Source organism: Bubalus kerabau, chromosome 15 (assembly GCF_029407905.1).
Source record: "Bubalus kerabau isolate K-KA32 ecotype Philippines breed swamp buffalo chromosome 15, PCC_UOA_SB_1v2, whole genome shotgun sequence".
NCBI classification, from domain to species: domain Eukaryota; kingdom Metazoa; phylum Chordata; class Mammalia; order Artiodactyla; family Bovidae; genus Bubalus; species Bubalus kerabau.
The window spans coordinates 15,216,435-15,233,356 of NC_073638.1; the positions used below are offsets into that span (position 1 = coordinate 15,216,435).

Sequence of the window (16,922 nt, forward strand, 5' to 3'; positions counted from 1 at the left end):
GATTGAACTCAGGTGCCCTGCAGTGGAAGCTCAGAGTCCTAACCAATGGACCACCAGGAAATTCCCTAGACATTGATTTTTTAAAGCTTGTCTAAGACAACTAGAGAGAAGGCAATGGCACCCCACTCCAGTACTCTTGCCTGGAAAATCCCATGGACAGAGGAGCCTGGTAGGCTGCAATCCATGGGGTCGCTAAGAGTCGGACATGACTGAGCGACTTCCCTTTCACTTTTCACTTCCATGCATTGGAGAAGGAAATGGCAACCCACTCCAGTATTTTTGCCTGAAGAATCCCAGGATGGGGGAGCCTGGTGGGCTGCCATCTATGGGGTCGCACAGAGTCGGACACGACTGAAGCAACTTAGCAGCAGCAGCAGCAGCAAGACAACTAGAGCTTGAAGGACATAAATGTTTTATTTCTTTTAATTTTTTGTTTATTTATTTTTGACTGTACTGGGTCTTCATTGCTACACAGGCTTTTTCTCTAGTTGTGGTGAGTGGGGGCTACTCTCTTTTTAAAATGTTTTAAAGATTCATCCATCTTACTATCACTGTCTCAAATTTGTTCCTTTATGGCTGAGTAATATTCCATTGTATATATGTACTACAACTTCTTTGCCTAAGCGTCTGTTGATGGACATCTAAGTTGCTTCCATGTCCTGGCTATTGTAATAGTGCTACTCTCTAGTTGCCGTGTTCAGACTTTTCATTTCTGTGGCTTTTCTTGTTGTAGAACATGGGCTCTAGGCACACGGGCGTTAGTAATTGCAGCACTGTCTTTAGAGCACAGGCTCAGTAGTTGAGATACACAGGCTCAGTTGCTCCGTGTCATGTGGGATCCCCTTAGACTGGGGATCGAACCTGTACCTCCTTCATTGGCAGGCAGATTCTTCACCACTGAGCCACTGGGGAAGCCCTTTTCTTATTATTGAAAGTATATTTTAGAATGTCAGTCTTTCTCTTCTTGGATGCTTGAGCAAGAACTTTTGCCTTCTAAAGTGAATTTTGAATTTACTAAGCAAGTCTTAGACCTTGGTGGAAAGTTATATTCTGATTTTAACAAGAGGCTACATCATTTATAAATTAGGAAATAAATTGTTTCATTCTTTACTCTTCACCATTCCCAGTACTGAATTTGCTGGTCACACGAAGATAAGAGAAAAATGACTCAGTATGTGGCTGAGTTATTTTTGTAGACTTACCGTGTTTTAAAATGGAAATAGAAACTTATTTTTCCCTATAACAAGTATCTTGGTTTGATCAGTATGATAAAGCATTTCAGATTCCATTTAGAGATTCTAAGAATAGTTTTTCAAGTCTTTTGAAGAAAATGTTTGAAGTTTTCTACAAGGGTACTATTCTATAGCTTGGTAACAGAGTTGACTAACATTTATTAGTTTTTTGCTTTTCAAATTAGAATGATGTTCCATTACTGTAACATAGTATTTTCTGTATTTTATTTGTATCCATCTCCTAGGAGCAGAAGAATGTGGATAATATGCAAAGTACCATTTCCTTTGAGTCCAGAGTTTGAAATATTTGTTTAAATAGAATTAAAATTAAAGTTTTAGATTTGTCAGAATATTAATTTTAACTCCTTTTTAAAAAAATTTTAACTTCTTAAGGTAAATTTAGGAAAAAAATGTTTGTATTGGGTAGGCCAAAAAGTTCATTTACATTTTTCTGTAACATCTTACAGAAAATTCCAAGTGAACTTTTTGACTAAACTAATATTTAGATATTTTAATTTAGTCAATTTTTTGCCTGAATAGCTACAGCTAAATGTTACAGTTGCCAGCATTTAGTAATGAAATTGTATTCAAAACTTGAGCAAAAGGTATTTTATGTGAATGTAAGGCATGTAGTCAATATTGTCACTATGGAAATCCTTGGAAAAGCTATAGTAAAAAATTGGAAGAAAGTACAATTAATTAATTGTTCTAACTCTGTACAGTTTCCTTAACACCAAATTGTTCATTATTGTCCTTAGATTTTGAGGATGACATGATTATAACATCTGATGTCTCCCGATATATTGAAGACCCTGGTTTTGGATATGAAGACTTTGCCAGACGAGGGGAGGAACATTTGCCAACATTCCGAGCTCAGGTATGAGACGCCTTTAATTCAGAGAAATTGGAGAAGAGATACTGTTACTTTAACTGTGAAATTTTGAATAAGTTGACTCCCATAGAAACTAATAGATCATTTTGATAGAATCTATAAATATCTTTATTTAACCTACTTTTCAGCCTTGTCTAATTTGATGTCCCAGTTGATGGATTAGTATTTCAGCATCCCCTCTACCTCCAACCCCAAGAAGGCAAAGGCAACTGCTTTATGTGGTTACTTGCATTATTGCATGGTAGTAGTATCATGTTCATGTTTTGGAGAGAAGCAGGGAGGAAACTGAGTGACATGTTCACATTTATAATAACGCATTTTTATAGAAAGGCCATATGTCTATAATTATGGGCTGAAGGGCCACCTGTTCCCCATCCCTAGATAAGAGCCACCGTAGTGATGTGGTTCATAAAGACAGTGCAGGCGAGATCAAAGACAGACTCCTCTGTGCTTGTTTCAGATGATCTGCTAGCCACCCGTGTCACTGAGTAGGTTTAGTCATGTAGGACTATTCCAGGGCCTTCTAGGGTTCTTCCAGATGAGAGTGTAGTTTGCATAGTACATGACCGTGGGAAGTAGCCAGAGTTTATCACCAATGTCCCTCATCCTGGACCCAGTGAGGAAACAGCACGGCCCTCCCGTCTACAAACTGATGTGTTGGTAAAGCAATCTTGGTAAAGTGACAAACTTAGAATCCGTGAAAGGATTACAGACTTTGAAATATCTCCACTTGCTTCAGTGGTTATACTTCACAAAAACATAGACTTTAAATGGAGAGTGACCATTTTTGATACATTTTATTCTTTTAGGACTATACCTGGGAAAATCACGGGTTCTCCCTGGTGAACAGACTTTACTCTGATATTGGACATCTTCTTGACGAGAAGTTCCGCATGGTCTACAATCTCACCTATAACACTATGGCCACCCATGAGGATGTTGACACAACCATGCTGCGCAGAGCTTTATTTAACTACGTTCACTGTATGTTTGGAATCAGGTATGGTCATCATAGAGACAGTTGTGTGTGTGTGCTAAGTTGTTTCAGTCGTGTCCAACTCTTTGAGACCCCAAGGACTGTAGCCCTCCAGGTTCTTCTGTCCATGGGATTCTTCTGGCAAGAATACTGGAGTGGGTTACCATTCCCTTTTCCTGGGGATCTTCCCAACCCAGGGATAAAACCCGTGTCTCTAATGTCTCCTGCATTGGCAGGCAGGTTCTTCACTACTAGCGCCGCCTGGAAAGCCATATAGAGACAGTTGTACATGTTTCTAAATGAAAATTCTGACAGGAGTCTTACCTTTTTCCTGTTAAAGAGTATATACTTCTGGGGAGAAAATTACATGCAGACTCCTGACTATAAAAAATTAACTCTATTTTCTAGAAGAGCATTTGTCTTTGTTTAAAAGTCTTAATATGCACATATAATACAGTAGTAAAATCTTACTAAGGAGGGAAAAAACATCAGAAATCATTGGGGACAGTAGTAAAACTCTCCATTTGAGAATCCCTCCTGGAAGAACTGAACCTTTCAGAAGTATAGATGATATGCCATTGTGCAGGCGTACTCAGTCGCTCCAGTCGTTTTCTGACTCCGTGCGACCGCATGGACTACAGGCTGCCAGGCTCCTCTGTCCCTGGGATTCTCCAGGCAAGAATACTGGAGTGGGATGCCATGCCCTCATCCAGGGAATCTTCCTGACCCAGGGATCAAACCCATTTCTCCTGTATCTCCTGCATTGCAGGCAGATTCTTTACTGCTGAGCCACAGGAGAAGCCCATGATACCCTCTTAGATAACTATAGCAAGTGCTGGTTGGTTGGTTGGTTTTTGAAGGTATGGTATAATTTGGGTATAAATGAAACTAAGATAAGAGTCTGCCTTCATAAAACTTACATAAGCTCATGTAAGAATACTGAAATGAAACTGTAAGTCAGAATAAATTAGTGGCACCTAAATTTAGAAAGTTTGAATTGAGAGGACTGAGAGTGAAGGAGTGAATAAGACTGAATGGTGTAATCAGGAAAGCTCTTCTTGGAGAACATCCTTTTTGAGCTGGGTTTTGAAGACGTCTATGGAGATAGATCTGCCAAAAGAGAAAATCCCCAGTTATGAATACATTCAATTGACTCTGTACTGTATCCTTTCTGATATAGTATCACAAAGCCCTTATGGAACGGAATTAGAATTCTATTTGTTAAGCAAAGTGGTTTCTGTAACTTTGACTTAAAAAAAAAATCCCAAATTTCCTGGAAAAGTCAACTAATATGAAATATTCTACCTAAAAGATACTATTATGATGGTAAATAGTAGCTTCGCTATTGCCCATTTACTATTCTAGAAAGAATCATCACATTTTAAAATTTAATATACCAACCTAATTAAGAAAAATAAACAGTAATAGATTTTAATTCAATACATGTTATAAATTAATATTATATTCAAAATAATATTATATTTAAGGCAATAAATTGGTGATATTTCTCTGCTGGGTGCTACTAAATAAAGCTTATGTAAAATCCCAGAGTTTGTTTTTTTTTAACTAAGTATTATGTTTGGATTAAAAATAAACCAAAAATACAGAAGAAAAAGCCCACAAGCTCCCACCACTACATTTACTCTCATAGCTATTTCTGTGCCCGTTTACACTGTTATTCTCTCATCTTATGAATGAACTATCTACACTCCTATGCACTAGGGCACAGAATCCCATCTCCTCTCATCTAAAGATCCCTCTTCTGGCAATTCTCCCTTCTCTCTCCTGCATAATTAGCTTTACTCTCTTAATTGAATCTTTCCCATCAATATGTAAACATGCCTTTATTTCTCTCATCATCTCAAAAAAAGAAATCCTTTCTTCATCCTTCATTTCCCTCTGACTGTTGCCTCACACTTCTGCTCCCATGCACAGCAGATCCCTTTGAAAACATTTTGTATATCTACTGTCACCATTTTCTTATCCCCTGTTCTCTTGTGAACTGACTGCAGTGTCAGGCTTTTACTCCTGCACAGCAGCAGAACTACAAAACTACTCTTTCTAAGGTTGCCCTTCACCTCTCCATAGCTCCTTGCCTCGACCAGTTCTCCGTGGTATCTTCTTTGCCTACTCAGTAGCATCAGACATAATAGATTATTCCCTCTTCCTTGAGACACTAGGGACTTCCTGGTGTCTCAGACAGTAAAGAATCTGCCTGCCAAGCAGGAGACCTGGGTTTGATCCCTGGGTCGGGAAGATCCCCTGGAGAAAGGGAATGGCTACACACTCCAATATTCTTGTCTTGAGAATTCCAGGGACAGAGGAGCCTGGCAGGATACAGTTCATGGGGCCACAAAGAGGTGGACATGACTGGGCGACTTTCACTTTCACTAAGACCCTAGACTCCTACCTTAGGGTTTCACACTTGCTCCTCCTCCTCCCAGTATTAGCTTAGATGTCAGTCTCAGAGAAGCCTTCCTGCCCACTCTACCTAAAATCACAACTCTCCTCCCAGCCCAGCTGTATTTTATCTCCATAGCAGTTGTCACCATCTGATACATTATATGGTGTTCTTTTTCATTTTTCTTTTTTCTCCAATAGAATTCAAATTCCATGAGACTAGGGCTTTGTGTCTATTTTGTTCATTTGTGCTTCATCAGTGCCTGAAGGAGTACATGGAAACTACATGGCTTATAGTAGGCACTCAAACATTTATTATTTAAAGGAGTTAATGAATGAGCTTTTGGTATTTAATTACTAGATAATTGTTGTGTCTTGGTATAACTTTAGAAATCAGAAATGTTGATTCTGCCATCCTAAAGCTTGTCATCATATTGCTTCTAGGTATGATGACTATGATTATGGAGAAGTTAATCAATTACTTGAACGAAGCCTGAAGGTTTACATTAAGACAGTGACCTGCTATCCTGAGAGGACTACCAAGCGCATGTATGATAGTTACTGGCGTCAGTTCAAACACTCAGAAAAGGTGTGTTTCATGACTTAACATAGACATATATTCCACATAAGGAGTAATGATTATGAAAAATTAAATGTGAAAATAGTAATAAATCAGCACCATCAGAGAAGTTGGAAGTAGCATCATTTGGCCATCAGTTTGTTTTTTTTTTTTTACAATGTTTTAAAATTCAAATTTATTGAATGGTGACTAAATTTTGGTTATGTGTTTTGCCCAGTGTGGTGTATAAAGTAAAAGCTTAGCATTGGCCTTTGAAAGACTGGATCTGAAAATTGGATCTTGGCTCAGAAGACATATCCATTTAGAGAATTTTTTCATTCTAGCCATTTTACAGTTAACCTATCAGAACAATAGTTCTCATTCCAATTTGGTAATTTAGTGATTTGACAATATAATGCAGACCTTTGAGCCAAGTATATTATTATATGAGGAATTTTTTGGATTGAAATATCAATATATAGGAAACATTATTTAAGACCTAATAAATGACCATTATAATGGTATAGTATAAGTATGGCCTTAAATCATGAGTCTATTGACCTTTAAATCCAAGAATCTTCCATTTATACCACAGTTCCTAAGCTTGAGAGTTAGAAAACCTTTTTAGAGTCCTAATATTCACTAATTAACTATATGACTTTGATAGAGAATGTTATGACCTCGATCCCTAGCAGTCTTTCTTGAAGTCTTAGAGCCAATCACACATCAGATAAACATCCATTTACCTCCAGCATCTCTCCTTGATAGATCTGTATGCTCTACTTACAAGTTTGTATTACAGTTTCTCCCTTTGCTCAGTGGTATCTAGAAATTCTCCTTACTCATCAAGAGAATAGATCCAATGATATATCTAACCTGTAGAAAGATATCAAAATAATTTAAATATATCATACTTCTTTGTAAAAGCTTTTGAAGATATGTGGGTGCTTATTTTTTTGGGGGGGTGCTTATTTTAACCTGTCAGGTGAGATGAATCCCCCTCAAAAATTCCCCCAGGTGCTTGTTCACAGCTGTATATGAAAGACTGTAGGCAAGCTAAGCATATCTAAGTTGTTCAATCCCTTAATCGTGTCTGACTCTTTTCGACCCCATGGACTGCGGCACTCCAGGCTTCCCTGTCCTTCACTATTTCCTGGAGTTTGCTCACATTCATGTCCTTTGAGTCAGTGATACCATCTGACCATCTCATATTCTGGCGCCCCCTTCTCTTGCCCTCAATCTCCCGGCATCAGGGTCAGATCCAGTGCTTCAAAGCCCAATGCTAAACTTTTACTTTATACTCCACATTGGACAAAACACAGAACCAAAATTTAGCCACCACTCAGTAAATTACCAGATACTAATTTCAGATTGCTTTAAGCTTCAGATTTTCACCTTGGTTTCTCCCATGTACAGGCATACCTCAAAGATATTCTGGGTTTGGTTCTAGACCACTGCAGCAAAGTTAATATCACAATAAAGCAAGACACATGAACTTTTGGTTTCCCAGTGCATGTAAAAGTTGAGTTTATAATACATTGTAGCCTATTGGGAGGGAGGAGGGAAGAGGGTTCAGGATGGGGAACACATGTATACCTGTGGTGGATTCATTTTGATATTTGGCAAATCTAATACAGTTATGTAAAGTTTAAAAATAAAATAAAATTTAAAAAAAAAAAATATATATATAATACATTGTAGCCTATTAAGTGTATAAAGCATCATGTCTTTAAAAACAAAACAGTATGTGTACCTTAATTAAAAAATAGTTTATTGATAAAAAAATGCTAACCACCATTTGATCCTTCAGTGTCATAATCTTTTTTGTGGTGGAGGGTTTGAAATGTTGTGAGGATTACCAGATGTGACAAAGGAGTGAGCAAATGCTGTTGGGAAAACGACGCCAATAGACTTGCTCAATGCAGGGTTGCCACAAACCTTCGTCAGTTTGTGAAAAAAGAAAGAAAAGCAGTGTCTATGTGGTGCGTTAAAGCAAAAGCTCAATAAAATGAGGTATGCCTGTAAATAGTAAAAAATGTTTTTAAGAACTTTCTAAGGAATAAGTACAGGCTGATTTTCAGCCATATAAAATTTTACATCTGGAAGAAAGTATTTTTTGTAGGAGAACTGTAATTTGCAAAAATTATTTTTGTTTTATAACCCAAAGGATTGTCTGGCTTTACAGCTCTCCTAAGAAAATTACTGGACTTTTTAAGATTCTAGGGGTCATTTTTACTGCTCACATTTTTTTAATGAACAGTTTTCTTATGAGTCTTACATCATGTGCACACATAAACACGCACAGGCATGTGTGTTTGTATGTGTGTCTATAAAACTGGTGAAAGTATAATATCTAATGTTAGAATACATTTGTGAATGTCTGATTATATGAAATAAATTAAAGTTTTTTCAGTTGTTTATAATGGGCACTAAATCGGTAACACTTTGATTTCTAGGTTCATGTCAATTTACTTCTAATGGAAGCACGGATGCAAGCTGAGCTTCTCTATGCTCTTCGTGCCATAACTCGGCATTTGACCTGAAGCATCACCCAGGGAAGATATCATATATGTGTAAAGACCTTTTCACATAGGATATACATCAGAAGCTGTTTGTGATGTAGCATCAAACATTATTCAATTCTCTAGTGTCAAAGTTTTAGCCGTTTTTTGGGGGCGGCTGTAATGTGCAATGATGTGTTTTCTTTTCCTTGATGCTTAACATGACTAACAATTGCAAAAATAATACTGAGGAGCACTACTTGGCATTGTTTGTAGTTGGGTTTTCGGATACTGATCATAAATCATGAACCTGGTTTGTTAATGCTTAACTTCAGTGCTTTGGGGTTTGTATGTGTATTTTTGTTCTTTCCTTTTTTTTCTTTTAATAAGGAAAAGCGCTTACAATCTGCTCGAGCAATTGTTTTTCAGATATCGGAATTCAGCAATGAATGACCTCCTCTGGCCATTCTAGAACTTTAAGGTTGTGTCCTACACCTGGTGGAGGAAAAGCATGCGCTGTTGGACTAAGCTGCTCACAGGACACGCATCTGTGTCTCCAGGAGTTTATTTGTCAGGCACTGTTTATTTTTTTTTATTTGTTTGTTTTTTTACTGCTATTGGCGATAACATGAAATGTGATACAGCCATCGTCCATAATTTAATGTGAAATTGATCATGATGAATTCTATAGCATGCTACTGAAATGCCAAATTCAGCTAGTTTCTTTCTCTTCTGAAACAGAAGCTTCCATTTTCCATATCAGATGTATATATTCAAAGTGGAATTATGCACACTCCTTTCTATCACTGACAGTAATCCTCAGTCATCAGAGTAATCAGTGCTCACAGGACTGCTTACAGTTCATTTAGTTGGCACATATAAACATGTACCCACACAAGACTGACCAAAAATTTTCTTTGCACATTTTTATTTTCTCATAGTGTTTTCTATATTACAGTAAGCAGAGGAAGGTTAATATGCCTATATTTTTTTCCTGTTAGGCTTCTAGAACTTACTTTCCATGGTTTTTCTTATGATAGGTTAAACAGTTGATTATTCAAAGGTAAAAATTGTGTTTCTATGCATTAATGTGATTGAACAACAACAACCCAAGAGTGCAATATGTAAAAAAAAGAGAGAGAGAGAAAAAGACTCAACAAACTTTCCCCCTATTATGTATGTCACTGCAGAAGTGTCCTTTTACCACAGAGCTATAAAGAAATTTAGTTCAGATTTCTTTATCGCACCAGGCTTTTGCCTTCCTGGGGTTGAACAATGTTCCTTTTACAATGCCAAAGCATCCCCATTCCCAGAACAATCTCTTTGGACAACTGGTTTAAAAAAGATCTCAAGTCTTACGGGAGGAAAAAGCATCCCCAAAGTCACATTTTTGCATTGGTTTATGTTGCTTGATTAGACTATCTTCACAGAGCACAATGCTGTACATTTATAGCTTTAATTTGTATTATGTTAATGAACCAGTGAAGTGCCTAAAGAGATGCTCACAGCTATCCGGTAGGACACGACTGCACTGCTTAAACACTTTTTGGTTAACTAAGAGTGACTTGAATTTTACACAAACATGCTAATTTTTTAAAAAAAAAATCCATTTTTTTCACAGTAAAGAAGATAAATTTTTCCGTTAGCATTCCCACAAAGATCACATTTTAGACTTGTAATCTAGGACTTAACTTTTTCTTTCCTCTCATGAAAGAATTGTGGGCTAGTGTTCTCATCAGTCATTTTCCCCTTCCATTTATCATTCTTTTCTGGTACAATCCATTAGGTTGCTTTCTGTTAGGCTTTGTTCTAGGTAAGAAAATAGAAAGATGACTGTACACCTATGAATATAAGGTAGTTCTGCATTTTTAGATTCCAGGATCTTGTTTGAAATCTTCCATGTGAGGAAAAAAACTGCTAATATTTTTAAAGACAGGGTGGTTTATTTAAAAAGATTATTCAAAGAACTCATGCCAGATCGAGTCTGTTTTGTTTATTGCATATACCATATGTTGATGTTATTCCATATCACATTATATAGATAGGTACTAACTACAAAGAAAGTATTTAGGGGAATGGCAAAATACGAATGACAACATGCATGTCCATTTGACTTCCCTAATTTTAAAACTTTCAAGTTGAGGATACCCTTTACTCTTGACATTTTGTTTTTTTTAACTAGAATTCTTTCAGCTAATATCCCTTTGTTTTTGTGCAGGTGACCTGTATTAGAGGTTGAAAAATAATTTATATATTGAAAAGGAGGAAAAATTCTCATAGAACATCATAAGAGCTTTAAACCAAAAGAGGAAACAAGGTTTAAGTAACTAAAATGGCCACTTAGTTTCTGTTTTTGCATTTCCCACCCCAGAAATGTAAGTAGTTGAAGTTTGGGTTATGGGAATATTATTAGTGCCTTTACTAGATCTCTTTCCTAGCAAAGTTTCTTTTTAGCTTAGCATAGATGTATCTTATCACTAATCAGGAAAATCAGTTGACTTGGAACTATAAACAAAAATAAGATATTTATGAACCTCACTGAATCAGCCTAGAAAAATTGACTTTGGAGGTGCCAAAGCACCTGCCAAGATGCAGCCTGCACAGCCTTCTAGGTTGTGAATACCGTTTGTACAGCGAGTTTGCTGTGAACTTCAGCTGCTGCAAACTTGAAATTCTGATGCGGTTTTCCAGGGTGGTATTTTTTCAGAGTATTGAATTTACTATGTAGTAATTTATAGTATAGCTTTTTATATTAAAATGTGATATTTTTTAAAAGAGCTCTCTGGTTCAATTGGTGTCATGATGTGACTATACGATCTGCTAACCTACCCCTTGGGCTCACATTGTGCCAAACTGAGATGTGCACATGTACGTGAAAAAAAACAAAAAGCACATGTGAAGTCTCTAACTCCGTTGCTTATTATTTTCAAATTAGTCTGATAATCCATTGATGTATATGCTTGAAATGGTTCTCTGTTTACTTTCGAATTTCGAGTTTTCCCACTAGAGTTAGAATGCTCAGTTTTCTCGGATCACCTTAAGAAAATCCAAATACTCTTCTCTCTGAAAGTAAATGGTGAACCCAGTCCCTTGACTATGGGAGTGGCTAGACAGGTACCTCCTTAAATCCTTCGGATTCGGCTTCCTCAGATGGACTCGTGATAATTAGAGGAAAGCAGGCTTTTGAGATGGGACAACTTGTAACTTTCTTCACCTTTTTGAGCTAAGGATATTGTCTCAGTCTCAGGAAGAACCTTTGTCCCATTTGGGGTACCTTTTAACTAAAAAATGGCTAATGTGGAACCTGGGGCATGGTCTTGGCTTGTAATTATAGCTTTAAACCCAAATAATAACAACACAAGACTGTCTTAGAATAGAACTCTCAATGTCAGCTCTATATCAAAATCATATTTGAACCAGAGCCCCTATTTTAATTGTGCTATAAAGTCCCTTAAAGATTTCAAATGCTTCTAAAACCTAGTTAACATTATTCCTAAGCAACTTTTTTCCCACCTTACAGAGTTTTTAAATCCAAAATATTAAATTTTTATGCTACAGCAAAATGAAATTATCAACCAGCAGTTAAAAATGTGTACTTAAAAATAGTTCACCATTTTTGTGCAGAGTACATGCCTATATGGTGGTAAGATTCTTTTAAACTCTAAGGGCAGTTCATCAGGGAAAAAAATAAATTTCAGTGCATGTTATGAAAATTATTTGCACTGTGCTAGTAAAATGAGGTTTTCATTTTTTTTTTATGTTGTATTTTAAAGACAATTCTAAATCATTCCTCTGGAAAGCAAGACCTTAAACTCTTTATCTAGGGGGACTTTTTCTTCTTTTATGCAAATAGATGGTCTTGCATGGAGTGAAAATTATGCAACTATAATGTTATATAAATAGTATATGAAATTTGCTAATAGTATAATTTAACAGGAAACTGAAAGATATGTGGCTCCTCTATTCAGACTGAGTTTTAAATTACCTAATTTCATAGTCAGAACCTATTCTAGGTGGCCATCATCATAAACTCTGTTTCCCGATTATATCCATCTGAAGACTGAGAATCAAATTAGTCTTTCCTTAAAACAGTACTGTAACATGAATGTATTCATCTCAGTCAACAGAACTTCAGTGCCCCCTCCATGTGGAACTTACTTCCATGCTAATTTGGCTTCATCAGTAGTGTCTGCTCAGGTGAGACCTAGAACAAAAACAGCTGGAGTGAAATGGATCGCAGGGGTAGAGGTACCTGTCGAGGCAGAGCCCTGTGAGGAAGGAAGAGTTTTTCAAAGAACACATGGACCATAACTCTACTAGCGTGGCTGCCCTCAGCATCACACACCCGGTCTGAAGGAGCCCTTCCTGTTGGGGGAGCTCCTGCCTACATTCAGCCCACCCTTTCCTGCCTGCTTATTCTTCCTCCCAAGTGCCTCAGCCTCAACCATGCTCACTCTCCTCCCCTCCCCTCGGCCCATCTTGGTGTGAACGCCGTTTCACAAACCAGACATCACCAGCCACCTGCTGATCATCACCAGCATTTACTTTTCCCAGTTACTTTTTCTCCATTCATGAGGAATACAACTTGTCCCAACTCCCTTCAAATCCCTCAATCATCTAGGTATATTTTGGCTCACCTTTGCCCTCGATCCCCTACCGGAAATTATGTAGCACCACGTGTGATTGTGTCCATCCCATACTGTTCTGCCCTTTCCCAGCTGCCAGAATATCTTGCTCTCCTCTACCTCATCCCCAAAGAGCCTATAAACTCAGAGTATCCAACCATTTTCATGGATTCACTCTCTGTTGTTCAGAAGTACTACTTCCATATTTTAAATAAATCATAGAAGAGTTTTGCCTTCTATCAAAGTAGGAATCTTTATATTTATACATGATAAGAAATCGAACTATTTCTACCATGCAGAATTTAGCATTTAGCAGGATTTTAAAGTGATTGAAATGCCATCCTAACCTGGATCTATATTAGGTAGTAAATACCTGCATTAGTCCACGTTATTTGAATGTAAAGTGAAAATTCTCCAGCAGTCCAGACTAATCTGTAACCAATCAGTGGAACAGGAAATTTCTGGCATAGACATGGGTGTCATTTGGGCCTTGAAACGTATTTCCAATAGAAGGACATACGATAAACGGCGTTTAGGTAGTCCCATTGGATCACAGAAGCCCACTGGATTTATAATATAGATAAAATACCACAAAATTGGCTACCTAAGGATTTGATCAAGCTTCCCTCATTGGACTAAGCTTGGAGCCCCTGTTCCTACCCTGTTTGTCGCTGGGGAAAATGAGCTGTGAGATGAAAAGGGAATGCACTTCCTTCATAGTCCTTATTCCCCTGGCGTACTTCCAGGATATCCTGGCAGTATCATCCAGGAACAGGGAGCGCACAGAAGGGGAAGAAGCCACAGCACTTCCGGTCTGGCCAGTGCCTGCTTAGCGCGGTCCATAGACGAATGCTGTCAGGTTTCTAACGGGGGATGTGTTCATCTGTAGACAGTTGTTTGACCTGAAGACAAACCCCACCCTGTTTGAAAGTACAGATTAAAATATTATGATCTGTGGTGGTATCGGGCGCCTTCCATGCCCATTTGTGAACACCCCAACTCGAAAACAGTCCAGTAAATACCTTTAAGGGCCCAGGAATGAATATATGCCTAGTTAAGAAATGAGACTTGAATAAGTAGAGCCTGAAGGAATAGTTTTTCTTAAATCCTATGTTATAAAATGTTCCTTCTAGCTTTAAATTAATTATGAGTGCACCACCGTGAGGTCCAGAGTTGAAAAAGAAGGAATATGAGGGTGGTGGGGGGGGCGGGGGGGACAGGTTGGGGGATGAATACCTGATTCTTCTCAATGCTTGTGGAAATCTTTGAAGTAATGAAATTCATACTATAGAATGGCCATTAGAACAAACACCGTATTTTACAGCTCATAGTACAACATCAAATGTTAGTAAGTCTAACTATGATAAATGTAATTTTGGGTATATAAATTTGCTAAAGCAGTCTATTTTGCATTCCTCAGTTTAACTTCATAAAAAAATCAAAAGGAGAGAGGCTCTCTAGTCTTTAATGCTAAAGTATTGTTTATCAATCCTGATTAGCTTAAGTTTATGCATTATGACACCTACTGAATGAAACTGATTATACATCTCCTTCTTAAGTTAATCAGTCTTTACAAGTTGTCGACTGATTCCCAAATCTGATAAGGAAGGATCAAAAAGTAGGATCAAGGGAATTCATCAGTTGGTAGCCAAGAAATTTCCTTTGTAATGTTGAGACTTGTTTTCTCCTTCCTGAATTTTACTGATTCTCTAAAATAAAGGGAAAGAGTTAAATGCTACCCTTGTTCACCAAGGGAAGTCATCCCAACTCTATACCTAGTGCAGATATTCCCTTTACATCTATATATCTTCCCTGGAAAGAAAACACCATTTTTTCCCTTCCTCTTTTCTCTTTTCACGTCTACTCTTTTTAATCAGATAAGATAGACAAAGAAAGCAAACCACAAGCCAGTTTGGCATCTTCTCCATGCTGATAGAATACTCAACAGCCACATGCACAGTTGGGGCAAGGTTACACAGAACCCTGTCAGGCCAGCGTGGAACATGGCCTTGCTACTTGGATTAGCTCCTTCAACCCTGAAAATAACTTTCCTGGTCATGGAAGAACTGGATGTATCCTTTAGCTTATGAAATAGGATTTGAACTTGAAATCTCTCTTTTTTAAAAAGAACCTGATTTTGCAGGGCAGCTACATCATGAATGTATATATTAAGACTTTGTAGCTGAATTGCACATGAAATCAGATTGCCAACTTCTTATCTTTCAATTTTAGACATCATTTTATCCTTAAGTTGTGAGCGATATATGTAGCATGCTGTGAAATGTCTGTTATAGTTCTTTAATTCATCAGTATTAATACAGAATTATCTTTTTGCGTTTCTTGGTACTTTTTATTCCATGTAATCAGAAGCTGTGATGTTTTGCCTTTGTAGTCCTGTGCTTTGTTACTGTAATTTTTTTCTTTTTTACGAAGCACGTGACTTTGGACTAATGTGAGGCGGATGACGTGATCTTTAAGACTGCTATATATCTATCAGTCTCTTACTATATAAGGTTTTCAATTAGAATAAGCTTTTATCAAATAGATCATTGATGCAATTTAGGATTCACACAATTTTCAGTGTCAAATGGTGATCTTACATTTATAGCTTCAATTCTGAAGACAACAAACTTGATAAACAGCCACTTTAAACTTGTTCTGGCAAATCAGACCCTGCTGTAGATGTAGTCTAAGTTAGTTAACCATATAAGCCTTTTCAACTATTATGCCCTCCACATGAGTCAGCAGTTAAGACGAGTATAGAACCCATGAAAGCTTTTTGTATGTATAACTAGGTTTTATTTCTCTTATGTTGCTGATTTTACAATTCTGACTAAAGCTGACCTCAATGGATCAGTTTATATGTAATATTCTAGTGCTTTAATGCCTCTTTTTGTTTTTTGGAGGGATGGGTAATATTATTTGAACAGCTACAGAAGGAACTGTTGGTGAGTCAAGGCAAACACATTTGAAATAAAGCAACTGTGTATTAACATGTTAACAATTCATAACTGCACTTTTTATGACATTTTAAAAATCTATTTATAGGTACAGAACAATGGGTTTTGTTAAACTGTATCACATTTATACTTGCAGAAATTTATTTCATTGTTATTAGTAGGAATTTTATTGGTTCAATAAAATTGGCAAAACTGAACACTGACTATTTGCCTTTATATATATATATATTTAATTGAATATTCAAGAAGCATTCTAATGTAGGTTTTGTTTGTTAATTACTGGATATGCATTCTGAAAGATGTCAGCATTGTTTTAAGAGTCATTTTCCCTCATGTTTCTTCCTGACCCACAGTTTTCTTGTGACATTTATTACAACCACTTAATATTGCATTAATGGAATAGTGTAAATTGTGCAAAATATAGAGTTATTATTACTTTGAAATTGTCCGTTGTGATCTCAGCAATAGGAAAATTAATTTCACTATTATCTCTTACTAACCAAAAATAGTAAGGTAGAATAGGGAAAGGGGCATTGAACCTGGGGTCAGAGCTTGAATTCAAAGCTTATTCTTTTCCACTTAAGCTTTGTGACCTTAAGTAACTTGATTTCTAGGGTCCATGATTTCTGTACCACAATCTGAGGGAGATAATTGCCTTTTTGAGATAGTTGCTTGAGATTGGGTGATGTGTAAGAAGGGATTTGAAATACGCAGTACAGTGATGAGTCTGATTGGATGCCTGAGAAAACCCAGAGAATAGTGCTGTTGCTAATTGAA

At 37.1% G+C, this 16,922-nt stretch overlaps 1 protein-coding gene and 1 long non-coding RNA gene across 2 annotated transcripts in view; both read left to right on the forward strand.

Moving 5' to 3' along the window:
* The window catches only part of SESN3 (sestrin 3), a 77,254-nt gene extending 63,907 nt beyond the window's left edge, over positions 1-13,347 (forward strand). Inside the window, exons 7-10 of the mRNA XM_055547740.1 lie at positions 1,991-2,109; positions 2,934-3,124; positions 5,945-6,089; positions 8,516-13,347. Coding sequence (XP_055403715.1) covers positions 1,991-2,109; positions 2,934-3,124; positions 5,945-6,089; positions 8,516-8,602 — 542 coding nt within the window. The 3' untranslated portion in view covers positions 8,603-13,347. The remainder of the gene's footprint in view (positions 1-1,990; positions 2,110-2,933; positions 3,125-5,944; positions 6,090-8,515) is intronic.
* A 1,060-nt stretch (positions 13,348-14,407) lies between these two features.
* Positions 14,408-16,342, forward strand: LOC129628320 (uncharacterized). The gene is made up of 2 exons (XR_008702774.1): positions 14,408-15,257; positions 15,496-16,342. It is a non-coding gene; the product is annotated as an uncharacterized LOC129628320 (long non-coding RNA).
* The last annotated feature ends 580 nt before the right edge of the window (positions 16,343-16,922 follow it).